General features: G+C 32.7%; 1 protein-coding gene across 1 annotated transcript; it reads right to left on the minus strand.

The window, feature by feature from the left end:
- Positions 1 to 1,024: 1,024 nt before the first annotated feature.
- On the minus strand, positions 1,025 to 14,164 carry LOC139974297 (uncharacterized). Its single transcript, XM_071981327.1, has 8 exons — positions 14,052 to 14,164; positions 8,213 to 8,243; positions 7,399 to 7,571; positions 6,766 to 7,030; positions 5,766 to 5,977; positions 4,911 to 5,219; positions 3,223 to 3,484; positions 1,025 to 1,773 (listed from the first exon to the last, which is right to left on the minus strand). The coding sequence occupies exons 1-8, from the start codon at positions 14,115 to 14,117 to the stop codon at positions 1,403 to 1,405; spliced, it is 1,689 nt and encodes a 562-aa protein (XP_071837428.1). The 5' UTR covers positions 14,118 to 14,164; the 3' UTR covers positions 1,025 to 1,402.
- Between the last annotated feature and the right edge of the window lie 3,407 nt (positions 14,165 to 17,571).

Genomic DNA, 17,571 nt, shown 5'->3' on the forward strand with positions numbered 1-17,571 from the left:
AATAATACGAGCAAACATATGGTAATTAACTCTTGGTACAGCTATGCTACTTCTGGTAATTCCATGTTGACGGTACTAATACTCATAGCAACAGTTACTTAAGTTTTCTTGAACTAGATAGGACCGTTATGACAGTACCCTATGTTAATTTTGTTTGTGACTAGAGAGCACCTTTGTTGTTGATCACATTTAAGACTAAAGTTTCATACTGAGAAATATCTTGGATTTATTATGTTAATTTGATAAAACTTGACCAAATTACACAAGTGTTAAACTAATTTCCTCATTTTTTAATGTTAGCTTTATTATTTATGTGCCTAAAATGATCCTATAATTTTCAGTATTCTCATCTTATAATTTTTTACTTATATTTAACGTCCATCTTGAACTAAATATATTTTTTTTTAAGGTAATACTGTATTTTTTTTAATGTATAGAGGTTTTAGTAGTAAGATAATCATTGTATTTTATATTTACTACAGTTAATGGGTTTATTTAGAAAGTCATTTTATCATTCAGTTTGGTTGTGTCGCTGATTATGTACTATTTAATTAACAAAATCAATAATTAGGCTATGGAGGCTGATTGTGTATCCAGAGGATCGAAACCGGTAAGGTCGTAATTTCACTGTAGGCGTTTGTAACCTGTATCGAACAATGCTAGTTTTGTTTATGGTGACATACATATTTGGCCTTACTTTAGTGATCAAACATGATGCTAACTAACTCGAAATCATGTGTGATTCCTAAAGCCGGATCTCGAAAGAGATACTTTAAACAGACTTAATGTCAATGAAATGGAGGTATATATATATATATATATATATATATATATATATATATATATATACATATATATATACATATATATATACATATATATATATATATAAATATATATATATATATATATATATATATATATATTTATATATATATATATATATATATATATATATATATATATATATATATATATATATATATATATATATATATATATATATATATATATATATATATATATATATATATATATATATATATATATATATATATGAGGGGGTGAGGGGGATGCACAAAAATGAAAAGTAAAATGGACAAGTTCACTTTTTTTTATTCTTTTGTGAGACTCATACAATAATCAATTGAAAACTATCAAACAACAGTAAGCTTGTTAACATTTACAATTTGACATTGATCTCAATTACTGCTATAAATCTTCTCATTCCCTTACAAATGAATTATTTGTCAAATTGCTCTGGTTGGAATTTTGATGCATTTTCTGCTTCTTTCTTGTCTTCAGCCCGTCCTGGTTCCGACACTCAAAGATTTGTATGGATCTTTCCCTACTTTCTAAGTAACGCCTGCACTGTCGGACACTGTGTTATACGGTGTTTTGTCTACACCGGCCGTATTTTCATGTCTGTGTATTGCAGGCTACATCCGTAACTGTCCAAAGTATCACTATCACTATAAGTAGCCCAGTAGATGTTAGTTCCTTGAGTAGAGCCGTCGTAGTCCCCGTTGAGGTTAGAATTAGCGCAATAAGCGCAGTTGTCGCTCCCAACGAGAAACAATATACAATAATAACTATAACTGGGACAGAAGGGCCGACATTGAGAAGCAGAGTATTCACGTACACAGTCATAATAATCGAAGAACCACCAGGCTCCTCTGTGTCTCTCAGCACAGTCGTAGCTGCTCCATCCATCGTTGTCCTGGTCTTTTGTACTGAATTGACTATTGTTGCTATAAACCACATTATCATAACCTGCAACAAACGAGAAAGACTAAAATAAACCGATCAATTTATGAACTTTGAACGAATCAAACAAATTTGAGAAAATCCTACATCGGGTACAAGTTAGAGGACAGTGATTTTTTTGTCATACCAAGATAAACACGTCAGTTCAGCGTATTTTTTTTGCGTGTGTTGAATATTTAGGATACATAAGTAGGTATTTTTTCCTTGCAAATACGTATTATACAATTTAGTTTTTGTTCCGTTTGAAATACAGTACCACAACATGAGCCACATACAGACGGGGAAACTACTTAAAGCAATTGCCATTGTTTGTTCACTGTAGAGTAGCTAAAATCGCTCTTTATTTTACATTTATTTATCGGCATTGATTGGTAATAATATGCATTCATTTTTTTATTCTTATTTTTAGTACCCATTTGATTAGTCTCCTACTTTATCAAAAATCGAGTTATATATTTCTTGTGTGTGTCGGTACCAAGTCGTATAATTCCTTGAATACAATGATGTTTAATTTAGTTTGCATCACCAAATTTTCATTTCCCCTCTTATTCAACCCTGTGCTTGTACCACACAGGTTAACTTAGGCCTTCTTCGAAGCTGGGCCAGGAGGGGGGGGGGGGCTGTTCACTTTTTTACCCCATTTTTATAGCACGTCTTTTAATTTTTCATCCTGAACTCACATGTTGGAGCATAAACTTAGATTTCACTGTACACATAACAGATCATGAAAAAAATAAGTTTAAATGAAGAATAGAACCGACATAAAAGTGAATTGACTATGGACGTTGTATCTAATATTTTGGGTTTTGACAAAGTAACTAAAAGTTGACATGCTACTTTTACGAAAGGATTCAGTGATATTGTTTATTGGCAATTCATTATTTATTTCGTATCTCCATGTGCAATTTAGTCGCGAATGTATAACTTATTCGAATAGACTGGTTGGTTATTTTTTTTTTAATTTCGAAGCTATATAGACGAATCACTTAAAAATATAACATCTGATTTCTGTTTCAATTTGCTATGAATGATAAAACTTCAATGACTTAATATAATATTATTATCCTAAAATAGAAAAAAAAACACAGCGAGGAGACTTATGTTGCCAAGAAACAACGAATGTTATCGTCTGCTTCTTATGTCTATTCAAGTTGTATACAGTGTTCATAACGTATGTACGTTCCAACTGCAGTTCAAACGTTTGGAAGAAAATAGCAATGTTTCGAATTTAAAATTGCTGTAATCACTGAAAACATATAACTTAACTATGGGATCAAGACATTAGTTGTTGTAAAATGCACACTCAAGGAGTACTACAAAAATAATTGCTAAAGGGGAGCACGTCATATGATGCTTCATGGTTGGCATGTTTTTTAAGGTCTTCACGCTTCTCCTAATTGACGTAATCGGTCCAGATTTATGTATGAGTCGATGATTAGAATATCAACTACTCACCTGTATTTCCATAGGATGATCCAATTGATAGTCGATACTTGTCTGCCTCGTTATTAATACTAAAATCCGAATGGACGTTGTAATACGACGAGGAGGCGGAATCCCTTAGATCAATACGAAGCTGGTACGTTTTCTGGTTGGTCAGAGAGTGGATATATTTGTTACCAAGCCAGTGGTCTTGATTCTTATTACCAAAACCGTCCTTGTAGTCCAACCAACCACGATAAAAGTCAACGGAGGCACTCGATCGTCGCTGTAAAACCTATGAAATGAAAATAAAAAGGTCATCCAACTGTTTCATCTACTCATCCTTAGGAGCATGACATCCAAAGCTGGAACAGAGTTAATGAAGATATATATATATATATATATATATGTAATGGAGGTAAACGACAAAGGCAAATGAATATATATAAATGAAAATCGTAATGAGTTGGAAAATCAAGAACAGTGAAAAAACTTTCAGCCTCCACCGGGATTCGAACCACGGGCCTCCCGCTCTGTACGCGGACACCCTAACCACTAGGCTATGGACGCTGATTGTATGTCCAGAGGTTCGAAACCGGTAAGGAAGGTCGTAATTCCACTGTAGGCGTTTGTCACCTGTATCGAACAATACTAGTTCTGTTTTTGGTGACATATTTTGCCTTGCTCTAGAGATCAAACATGATGCTAACCAACTCGAAAATCATTTGTGATTCCTAAAGCCGGATCTCTAAAGAGATACTTTGAACAGACTTTATGTTAATGCAATGGAGGTAAACGACAAAGGCAAATGAATATATATAAATGAAAATCGTAATGAGTTGGAAAATCAAGAACAGTGAAAAAACTTTCAGCCTCCACCGGGATTCGAACCACGGGCCTCCCGCTCTGTACGTGGACACCCTAACCACTAGGCTATGGACGCTGATTGTATGTCCAGAGGTTCGAAACCGGTAAGGAAGGTCGTAATTCCACTGTAGGCGTTTGTCACCTGTATCGAACAATACTAGTTCTGTTTTTGGTGACATATTTTGCCTTGCTCTAGAGATCAAACATGATGCTAACCAACTCGAAAATCATTTGTGATTCCTAAAGCCGGATCTCTAAAGAGATACTTTGAACAGACTTTATGTTAATGCAATGGAGGTAAACGACAAAGGCAAATGAATATATATAAATGAAAATCGTAATGAGTTGGAAAATCAAGAACAGTGAAAAAACTTTCAGCCTCCACCGGGATTCGAACCACGGGCCTCCCGCTCTGTACGCGGACACCCTAACCACTAGGCTATGGACGCTGATTGTATGTCCAGAGGTTCGAAACCGGTAAGGAAGGTCGTAATTCCACTGTAGGCGTCCATCCTCCTCCGTTACTTTCCATTTTCCAACTCATTACGATTTTCATTTATATATATATATATATATATATATATATATATATATATATATATATATATATATATATATCTATATATATATATATATATATATATATATATATATATATAATATATATATGTATATATATATATATATATATATATATTATTGTGATAGTGAGATAGTTCGCAAGAGTATTTTGCTTTTTGGTATTTTCTATTGGTCAAGTTCAGTTAAGCGAGGTCTTCAGTGCATAATTTTGCAATATGCAAAGTACATTTTGTAAAAGGTAACAATTCGAAAGCCTTGTTGGCATTACTCACCGTCCATCCTCCTCCGTTACTTTCCATCTCACAGTAAACCTGAATGCCGCTTGGCCAACTATCAGGGTAAATGGTGTAAACTCCATCACTGAGGGTACCGGAAACATAAAGCTCGTAGCAATCTTTTGGGATCAATGTGCACGTCACTCCGTCCCCTTCGTAGCCATCATTACAGTAACATTTGCGGACATCGTTTCTCTCATCACAGGTTGCGTGTTCACTACACTGGTAACTCTGATCTATATTAAGCTGGTTGTTCCTACAAGTTGATTTTCGCGTACATCTTGAATTGATGTAAAACTTGCCCTCCTAATTTAAGATATTCATAGAAAAAACCAAATAAACTAATAAATAATTTATTTGTCACAAATTGTCATAGTGAAATGTACAGGATTTCAACGATGGATGACCAATGCAAAAAAAAAGTTTAATGAAATTTTTGAAACCAACTCCGATGTAGGGGGCCTAGGGATCCGCTACCAAGAACAATGGTAGCCGACAAAATTTTGCATTCAACGGCTTATTACGACTTTACATTAGGCATACAATTAGTTATACCCGCAAAACTGGTATGAAGTATCTATGAATTTTGTTTTAGGTTTATAAGGGGATGTACACCCATAGGTCTTATCTTCATGACTAAATGTAATACGTCCCTCGACTGACAATTTTGCCAGGACTGGCGACAGGGTGGGGTCCATGCATCTTGCCCAATGCGTTGCGACGGGGCTACTCTGCTATCTGTAATTGTGATGCAATAATCAACAAGTTTAAATAATAATTTTTTTCTTCTAATCATATGGACAATGAATTAATAGAAAAGCATTAAAACTGTCCTGAAAGAATCGTACTGACCGTTAATACACTTCCTTTTTCGTCAACGAAGCAGTTGCATTGATTAAGAGGAATGCATTGTTCTTGCTGTTTCAGATAATCACCGACACAAACACATTGCTCTATTTCTGAGCGAGAGGTAGCCGAGATGCAAGTATCAGGGTCTTCACAAATCCTCTCACATGTCTCATTGCTAAATATTTCATTAGATGGACACCATTCAATTTTTAATTCTAGAGAACAGGAAAGGAAAAAACGGTAAATAAAAGTAACCTGATACAGACACAAAGAATATGATATGTGGCAAAGAATATAGGTTTTTGTCATTACTTAAATACGTAGCTGTCAGAAGGTTAGAGTTAAGAAACACACATTAATGTTAATATCTATTCAACATTACGAAATAAAACATCATTTGTTACACAACTGGTATGAAACCAAATAGTAATAGCTCCTGTTTCCTAGTTTCTCTCGATGTAAGTATACTGCTTTTCTGACAACAATGACAATTAATAGCAACTTCCAAATTTCGTTTGTGTTGGTTGCGCTTATGAAACTAGAAGACGTTCATGTTTTCAGTGTAAGCGTTCTGTTGTACAAACGTTAGATACGGTTCCTTGGGCAGAACCAAGGTTAGTGTTGAGTACGAAGCAGTCTTGTATTGAGTTCGTAGTCAAACTTTAACTCATGAAGGCATTTTGGAAATATAGTATAGATACTAATGCAAGATTAAGTATTTGAACTCGCGCTTATGTACTCACAATTACATGATCATACTGTTATCGCTACTATATGTGTTGTATCGCCATTGTACTCGCTGATTTACTATATGTATACTCGTACTATATATATTGTAGCAGTTTCTTCAAACTAAGAAAACATAATTGACATTTCAAGTTTACTTCCAAAAGATCCATTCGTTCTTAGAATACACCTTTCAGTTTATGCACGTTTACTTTTGACATAAACGATATTCTTATTATTTGGCTTAATATTTAATAAGAATGTAAAAGACACTTACCATCTGATATCAGGAATGTACCTAAACTTGATATATAATATTTCCCCCATTCATCTGAGATACGAAAATCGTCGTATGTTACATAGTAAGTTTCTCCAGCAACGTTCTCAAAGTCCATTCTCAGTTGGTACCGCTTTTGATTTGTTAAGTAGGCAATTTTCTCATTTCCGATCCAAAACTCACTCCCTAGAAAGCCAAATCCATTTCTGAAGTCTTTCCAACTTCTATTAAATTTGACAGAATCCAATCTTCGTCGCTGTAGTACCTACAACGAGATTCAATAAGTTAAATGTTAACTAGGACGTTATTAAATATGTATTATTCTTTCCATTCTGCATGCGATTTGTTGCTAACAATTATTACACATAAATAAGAACTTATATTTCTAACTTCAGTTTATAGTGTGTGGGCTAGAAGTTTTCTGTTTTCTTGGAGGAAGAACTACACTGTTCTTAAATTTCAAAATATATAATATCATTTTTTTTAAACACTAGTTTCAATAACAAATATCAAACTTCTATTTAAAATAACGATTTTTATTACATTGCTATATATTACTGTATGCACAATTGTAAAAAAAAAATTACAAAACTATTTCAAGTTGAAAAGGAAACATCAAGTAATCAGCCATACCGTCCAACCACCAGTATCAAGATCATTATCACAGTAAGCCTCAAACGGTTCTGGATAGCCATCTGGTTTAATTAGGTACACTCCAGATGTATTGTGTGTAGAGGAACATGCATTCGATACTTCTTTGCAATCTCTCGGATACGCAGGTTGTTGAAAAACGAAGTATGAAGAACCTGGATGGAAAGTAAAATAAAGTTAACATTTTATTGGGACTGAAAAATCATTTCAGTTAACGAAAATATTGCCTTAGATTCTAAAAGAACTAGTTTCGTTTCACAAGAGTTAAGGTTATACATCAGTTTTAATGCCAACTATTACTCAACTGCAATATAGGAGAATATTTCGCCACTAAAATTAAGTGAGGTAATCGTTATTGAATTCTAGGATGTAACTGTTTTGAATCATTAGCTTTGATTAGTTTTCAGCCTGCAATAAAAAATTCAAAGACCAAATAACTTGAATTTAGTTTTCATCAAACTTCCGTAGTTATCAATCTTATCCAAGTCAGATCAAAAGACTCACGAAAACAGACAAATCCCATTTGTTTAGCGTACCTGAGAAAATATCGACGTAGCACTTAGGATGTGAAGAGATCGAAAATATGCGACTCAGAGGAAATCAATCTCATAATAGATGTTCGGAAATGGTGACACGATTGAAAAACAAACATTTAGAGCAAACACTATAAAGAGCCAATATTTTAGCCATTCAGCTGGCCAACTTAGTGTTAACATTTATAATACATAGCTGATATAACTCACAGAGGTTACTTGTTATAATAAGGTAAGTCGGATGGCATAACTACTACACCTACCTGAAGACCGTACCTCGGCACTGACAATAACCTGCGTAATAAAAAGAAGAATCAAATTAATCTGTTCGATCGGAAGAAACAACATTTAGGCAAAGTGGTCCTATTTGTTTTAGTTTAAGGCAGTGATTGTTTCGTTTGTCTTCTACTAAAATTAATATCTAGTCTGCAAGTCAATAAACACAGAACTGAACTTCATATTACCACTTCCATCCAGGAAACATTAGATTAATGGCATTTTCCGGGTTAGATATGTAAGCTAACGTAAAAGAACAAAGGCAATAGCCGGCTGCTTCCTTAAACAGCTTTGTTGCTTATTGCAAAAAGATGTTCTTTGTTCAAGTGATATTTTGACAGAACATTTCAGACATGATATGTAACGCATTTGTGTTTAACAGTCCTTTTTAACACGGACGGATCTTTTATATCGTCCCAGCTATTCTTGTTGGAATATGATTACCGTGTCTTGATCATTACTTAGCAAAGGGTAACTCTGAGATTTAAAAGGTGTCATTTTAAATGTAAGGTAAGTTCTTCGTCACAGACTTGTTTATCTTACTAAATAAAAACCTCCATTCAAATTATTTAGGCACGAGATTGAGGGGGATGCATATGTTTTATTAAGCTAAAAGGTGTAAAATAGTAAAAACATAGTCTGCGGTAATTTCTGTCTTAATTGTTTTTTTCAGTTTCATGCAAATTTTACAGCATTAAAAGTTAAAATTTATTACAATATAGCAGTACGTTATGAACTAGAGAATATAGGACAACCTTGTTAAATGCTAATTCGAAAAATGTACGTGGTATAGAAATAGAATAGAAAAATTAACATTAAAATTTTGTCTTCTATAACATGATAACGTTGAAAATTGCAAGGGATAAAGAATGTTATCAGAAAATGGACAAATGATAATGAGGAAGATTTCAAAGAAATAAGAAATGTTTTCTTCCTTTCAGACCAAGACATTTAATGTTAACAATTCTCTAATTGTTTTGCCTTATGTTGTACAATTAGTCGGCTTCCAACTAGTTACAGTAAGAAGGATCTTTAGCAACTTCATAATTTACATTTTTTCTTGTTTGGTAAATTCCGAACACTGGCATGTCAGAACAGACATGATGTTATCTGTCAATACAAAAATATTGTACAGCATTTCCAGGAGATGAAGTGAATTTAGACAACTCTCTGAATAAACAAAAGGACACACTTTAGTTCTTTCCTGAAATTTCAACAGTTCTTTGATATATTTTTGTCTCCATCAAATGTTTGATTTTTTTTAAAACAACGTCCGCACACGGGTCATCTTGTCATTATCGCGTGAACACGTTCATCATGTCGAGAGTTACTTTATCACGATTTGGAGATGAATATGTTCCTTTGATACAAGCATATCAAATCACCTTTAACTTAAGTCATGAAAAATAAAAACAATCGAATCGAAATAATTACGAATGTCGATATTAGCTACCCTAGTGGTACACTATGTAATTTGCTGTTGCCAACAGAGTAAAAAACAAAATGATACCATTGCTACAAAGAGATTGACGCGGTCAAAGGCGATTATTTTGGGATATAGCCAAAGCTTTTTTTATCTCCGATAACGCTTTTGAGGAAGCAATGACTAAGACTGTGTGAGACATTACACTGTTCTCATATATCTTTGTGTTTATAACAGTAATGTGAGTGTCACAAGTCGTGTTTTTCTTGAATATATTGCTCGTTCAAATGATAGTTACAAAATATCTTACGGAGTAATTTATTTAGGTATCTTTCAACACATCAGTGAATCGAAAGTGCTCAAGCGAATTTTTACCATATATGGAGTTGTTAAGTGTTATGATATACTTTCTAGTTTTTGTAACATGTGCTAGTAAAGCGACATTTAGATACAGTGTAACAGATTTGATGAATTTGTTTAATTCGTCAAAGTCTATCATCCATATGGTTTGGGGCATACGGAAATTTTCCTTTTGTGAACCGAATTAGTTTACATGTTACATTAAAACGACAATCGAACGTTAAGGTCAGTACTCCACCGACCAGTCACATGGTAACATGAAGGGAAGGTGAGAGTCAAGTGGAAGGGTGTAATGACGGCCAGCGAAAAGGGTTGGGTGCGGGTGAACGTCGCTGACTACGCCTATCATATTTGTATTTAGCATATGTATAAAACCTTTAATCTCTTAACACGACAAACTAGCTCGTTGTATTCCAAAGTTTGAAGAAAAATTATTGCAGATTGTCATTAAAATGTTGTTAAACTGGATTATGTAGAAAGTAGGTTGTTCTCGATTAAAATGAAGTGAAATTTATTTGTCGGTGGAAATTTTCTATCTGCAATAATGTTGTCTCACTTGTTTCTGCATTGATGTTACTGTTACAGATTATATCCCAATTTGAATTTAAGAAAAAAAAAGTATGTATGAATGAATTTTCATTTATTGTTGAACATTATAATTATTTAAGGAAAAACAAGCAGAATACAAATAAGGTTGTTTTTAGTGTTAAATATGGTTTCCGCATTAAAACGTCGCTATGCAGATATTTTAAGTCCTTTTAATTTTTAAAAAAAATTTATTTATGATTGGTGAAAATGTACATTTGCTTGTCAAACTATGTCCAGAATATGGCTTATATTTTTTAACTATAAATAAAAAAAATAAAAAAAAAATTGTGGTGAAATTGACTTTTGACAAGGCATTTATATAGATTTTAAAACAATTTTCCTTGTATTACTTGTAGTTTGACTTTATTTCAAACTTACTAAAAAAATGGTCTTGTTAGGAATTTTATATTTTGTCTGATTTTACACAAAGAGGCTAACTATTATTCGCTTTTATCCACATTTAGTCTTCACATTGATCCGTTTTAATGTTTGGTTTTGAAATTTAAAGGGTATAAACGAGAGATCCAACACTAGCTAACATCTAAATTGTTATAATTATAATTATTAGAAGGATTTGAAGAAATTATTCAAAAAGTACAAAAATGGCAACTTGTAAGATCTTATAAAAGAAACATAAGTTATAAAACAGCTTATACGTATAAGAAAGGTTGGTTTTGCAATAAAAAGGGTTTAAACGAGAGATACATCACTAGCAAACATCTACTCTGTTATAATTTTGTTATTCGAAGGTTTGGAAGAAATAATTCAAACAGTACAAAAATGTCAACTTATAAGATCTTATTAAAGAAACATAAGTTATAAACAACTTATGCCTATGAGTAACGTCTTTGTCATTGCAATCGACTTTCAACTTTTTTTTTATCTTCCAGTTTATTTGATTGAATGCTTTTACAATAATGCTTTTACATTACTACTAGTTGTTATTATCATCGCCAAAATCGATTCTACTTACTAGACTAACGTTTTAGAACATTTTATAATAGCGCGACACGTGAATAAGGGATAGATAGTTAAACATGTCGCACACATTTTACAAACAAATACTATATAAGTTTTTTATTTTAACTCATAAGAGTTAAAACAGACATAACAATAGGACAAAATGATCATATGCGTCTTTGAAGAAAGAAAATTCTTTGGTTAATATTTAAATTGATTTTATTGAATGAATGCAATATGAGCACCTATTTTTTAAATATAAATCTTCGGTTTCGTAACGATGTATCATAAATTCAGATTTAAGTTTTCCGTTCTAAAATTATTTTCATCCTTTCGATTCTCCCTTACATTGGTATTGTAATACTGCAGTATTGTAATTCTGAGTTGCTATCACGCAGATACTTTTGGGTAAGTTATATTACTTCTCTTTATAACTCAATTATTAAGGAAATACATATACTGTCTAGTTTGAAATCTATCTAATTTCACTGTCACTTCAAAAAGCAGGCGATATTTTTTTTTTTAAATTTTTATCATTTGTAATACACTAGATGGACATGTCTTAAATTGTTTCTACTCGTATATCCAGTATCTTCGCGAATGTGCGGTTATACGGTTTTATTGATCAATATCAAATAGTATCTATATTATATTTACTGGAAGTGACTGACAATATAGATGAAAAAAGAAACACGGAATCAGGGAAACACCGTTGGCTAGACACTAAAATCGCCAGAGACATCTCTTATGATCGCATACCATTCTTTCGTAAAAGCAATATAAAGTCATTTAGTTGTGTCTGAAAATAGACGTAGCATTCACAAAATGGTAATTGTCAATATTTTAGCTTTGTAGCAGTCTTTTTTTCTTTGCTAATTTTGTACTGCAATAAACTTGAGTTACCTAAGTTTATGATATTCAGCATTAATCCCGTCCATATATTTATATTTACATCACCTTGTTAAATTCCTTTAAATTAGTTTAAATTAGATTGACATATGTACCAGTTAGTTTTAATGTTTATCAACTTTGTTTCCTTGAATTTGTGTCTAAAAAGAATGATCATATAACATATAACAAATATCGTTATTTTTTCTTGCAGACTGTTTGCCAAACATAGCTACATAAATAATGATATCTAAACAATTGATATCTATGAGCATGTGAAGGATGTAACCATTTCGGCACTCTTTATACATTTTCGAGCGGCAAAATTTCGCGTTTAGATGATAGTTCGCTGCAGCAATATCACCAAACTTAAATTGAAAATTTCTTCAAATTTGATTACAAAGTATGGAACCTTCCACTTTTTTAAAGTTAAGATATCATACTAAAAAAATGTCCCATATAATTATAGTTGTGTTCACAGTAGCTATCAAACTGTTTACTATTTGAAATATAACTTAATTATCTTTGTACTGGTATTTTGACATAGAAACGTTGTCAGATTAACTAACGCCAATGTTGCTTTAAAATTTTCATACCGACAACTTGAAAAAGGACAATGAATAACATAACTGTTCGGAAATCATATCAAAATAACAGAGCCGACAAGGGAAGTTGCCTTTGTGCAGATTAGACTCAAGTTATACGTATGCATATGTTCAGTTTATGTAAAAAAAGCAAAGGCTTTATTAAACATCTGTTCAACTTTAGACTGCATAGGAGAATATTGTATACATTTAACCATACAAAGAGTATAGCTCTGTTTCGATAGGGGAATCGCATGATTGGATTTTAAACAAAAAGAAATATTTGAAATTATGAATCTTGAAATAACTGAATGTTACTGTTTAGCATTTAGTTATTATTCTAGAAGAGAGCAAATGGCATATGGAGCATGAATTTGAACTAAAATAAAAAACATGTGAATTAAAGATCATGAATTTGAACTAAAATAAAAAACATGTGAATTAAAGCTCAATAATTTGTAAGATGTAATGAAGAATTGTTGTAACGTGTTGGTATATGGTTAAACAGTGGGGTTGGATATTTGAGGGGAACCTTGTGCGCTGACGTTATGTACATGATATTGGAAAGCTGTATACTCGAAATATGAAAAAGTATATTTTACCTGGCCACATCACGAAACGTTATTGATTAAAAATTGGTGCGTAACAAAAACTTTTGAGATGTATAATCGGCTTTTATTCTTAGTATTGTACATGGAAGCACGTTTTAATGAACAAAGTTGTATGTATATATTATTCAGTTAGAAAGTTATGTTCTAAAGCGAAACACAGTTGTCCTTTAGCGAAGTTGAAAATACTCAGTAATTAAATTGAAGGATTTCTTACTGAATGTCATTAAGGATTTTAATCCGTGCTTACCTATTTCGTTTGAGATGCTAACACTCAGTTTGTCTTAACATTTAACTTTAATAAGATTGGCGCAGCAGTACATTGATACGACTTAGCTTTCAAAACTGAAACAGTCAGAAGATATTCAATAGAGTAATATATTTTAAAAACAAATTAAAAACTTAAAAGACTTACCATTTCTGTTCCAAACAAGTTCCAAATCGTCAAAACAGTTAAACAAACTTTGACAAAATTCTCCATGATTTCGGGTTTGAAGAAATGCCACGCTGAAATATATTTGATGAAGGGCAGGATGACAAATGACACAGAGTATCCATTTAGGGGTTACCAACACCTTATTGGAATGACCACAGTAGTATGGATGTCCATAAATGCCATCGTTTTATTTAAAACATGATTAGTTGAACAGCTTATACAACGCGTACTGCACATATAGAGTATTCTATGGCTTGTATGTAAAGAAGACTATTCGACATGCGCAATCCAACTTAATATTATTTACAGCTATCTACATCTTGAGATTTTAGTCAATAGTACAGTAAGCTTCAGTTGCATCATATTGAATTGTCCTTGCTCCAATAAAGCCATCGTAAACACGTATTGCATAGCTAATGAATATCGTGTCCCTAGTTCCAAGGACAGCAATGGTATTGCAAATTCAATAACTTTAATGTATTTCGTTTTTAAAACATATTTCTATTACGATGGTCGCTTTTAATGTATATTATATTTAGCATGGTTCATGTTCAAGGATTTGGTAGTGCTGTGTTAAACAACGTTAAGGCTACCTAGTCGATAAAAATAGTCAGAATGCTGATTTTTCTGGTTGTGGTTAAGATGTCATTTCGATATTCAGTTAGCTACGTTACAACGCTTTTGTTTGGCAGGAAAAAAATCAAGAAGTGTCGACTGGATGAAAGAAAGGGTTATTAAAGTACATGGACTAGTCAGCACTTCATAACATGCATGAACTGGTACACTATATCGTGTATACAGTGAAATGTACTGTATGAGTTATACTACACTATCAATCATGCATGGGATAATCTACAATTTTCACACTGCTTGAAATAGTGTACACTTTACGCATTGTATGATGTAGTATATAAGTTAAACACTGCATTAACTAGTCTGCACTATACAATTTATGATGTAGTCTATAAACACAGCGTATGAATTAGTTTACACTATGTGCAAGGTATGATCGGATCTATACTATACAACATTTATACACTCTACCCGATGTGAACTATAGTTTATAGTTTACACTTTACATACTGTATTGACAAATTACACTATATGGAAGGTATAAACTAGTCCACACTATGAACACCGTGTGTAATTGTATTCACTATATTCAAGGTATGATATAGTATATACTATACACACTGCACGGATTATACACAATGTGAACTATAGTATACACTTTACGCACTGTATGAACTAGTCTAAAATATACACATTATTGAATTATGTCTACTCTATACACACTGTATGAACAAGCATATACCATACACTATGTATGCATTACGGTGTACAATATATACATTATATGGACTCTTCTACACCATACAAATGTATGAACTAATGTATAGTGCATCTGCACATTATCACCAATAACACGCTATAGGGTTTCTTTTCCAATTTTTTTTCCATCATGTTGGACACATCTCTAAAGTATGTGGTATTCAAGATAGCCCTAATTGTGCACCAAACCCACCACCTGCTCCCAACAAGGAAGTAGTTTTCATTCAGTATACCGCTGCAAAACAATTTGAAACGGTGTTAAATATATATTTGTATACATTCTCATATATCTATATATATATATATATCTCTATCTATCTATATATATATATATATTTATATATATATATATATATATATATATATATATATAATTGTGTACAAATATCTTATTAACACCGTTTCGAATAGTTGTGAAGCGATATACTGTATGAACAATACTTCCTTGTTTTATTGTGCCTACGTCACATCCTGTTTGTGTGATCGAGTTTTCTCACATCTCATTGAATAACAATGTCAGCTGTTTTATTGGACGAGGACTTTTAAAAGAAGTAAAGGATTTACATCCATATCTTCTATATACGATAGGTACATAAGGTACCTTCATATTATTCTAAGCTTTGACATAAACCTCTTATATATTGAAAGGCGTAGTAATAAGTGGTTCAAGCAGTTCATTTATCCCTGGCCCGCAGTGCTCAGGAGAGTCCTGAGGGTTGGTTCCCAACAGTTTTAGCCAACGGATGACAACTGCCAGTGATTTTCCAGGATGAATAATTAAATGAGTGTCAGCATGCCTTTACCAAAGTATTATTTCGCCGTCAGTGGCGTAGTTAGAGGTAGATGGAATGTACCCCTCCCCCATACACACAGGATTTGCGGTGAAGAAAATGGGATGTCAAAGAAAATTGACAAAAGAATAAATAGCTATGATATATGATATTGAATAAGCTACTCGATTTTACAGCACGGTGTGATCTGCTACTTAGAAGGTGTCCCTCTTTAGAAAGATATTTATTTCCACAAGTTAAATTTGAGTCAGTAATTGATACTTCTAGTAAAAGTGAGTCGTACGCCACTGGATTGTCGTCTTTAATGAAAGAACACTGAGAAAGGAGATAAATGTGTATACCTACCTACGAGTATTACATTGTATTTGTAAATGTTTGATATCGTTAGTATATACAAAGCCATAGCAACTGGGACCACGGAAAGAAGTACTTGTCCTGCTTCAAAGTTTCTTGCAATAGTTAGCATTTTATGAAGCAACTTAATGTAGTTCAACTAATGGTAATGATAGTATCATTTTGCGTCTAAGATCCCTTATCGACAGAAAACTTCATCAAAGGCGAGTGACACTACTCCCCGTAATGGTTCCACCCAAAAAAAAACCTCCTTGTACGAACGTCAGAACAATAGTATAAATGCCTGGTATGCACATAAAATATAAAATAAATAAATATAATTCTTACTCTTTTAAACTTTAAAGGTGTGCAATCCATGGCAGTGCTAAATCGTCTAGCTCTGTCTTTTCCATTGTACAGAAACATATTCGTAAACCGGTTTAACTTTTGGGATACGTTGGTAATAAGAAGTGGAACGTTCGATAAAAGTCGAAGTTTTGTCATGATATGTCCTACTTACATTTTGAGCACATTCAGAAGAAATGTTTTTAAAAAAATAGAATGCACCAAATATGGAAGTATTCCTCCTAATTTCAGGGTTAACTATAGTTGGAATCAAAGAAAATAGGATTTTCCATGTGAGCGGCTGAGGAATAGTAACTATAATAGTGCTGTTTTGTCTGTTTAATTTACACTTTACTCTGAAATATGAATGCTTCCAAACCTCCGCTTTGAATAGTGCAGCGGGTATTCGACACGTAATAGAAACATATTTCCCAATTTATGTGGGTGAAATTTGACATCATATTAAACCAATTGTTTTATGCGAAAACAAATTAAACCGTTGGGAAAATGTTGACAGTAATTTCGAACAAAATAACTTCAGTTAATAAGTTTAACAACAAATTTCAAGAATTATCTAGTTGATTTTTTAAGAACCTGTCAGAAGTAGAGAAGAAATACGAAACTTGATACAATCATTGTCTATTTTAAAAATTTAACAAAGTTTGCCATTTAAAATTAAAACTTTATCTTGACATTTT

This window comes from Apostichopus japonicus, chromosome 9 (assembly GCF_037975245.1).
Source record: "Apostichopus japonicus isolate 1M-3 chromosome 9, ASM3797524v1, whole genome shotgun sequence".
In the NCBI taxonomy this organism is placed as follows: domain Eukaryota; kingdom Metazoa; phylum Echinodermata; class Holothuroidea; order Aspidochirotida; family Stichopodidae; genus Apostichopus; species Apostichopus japonicus.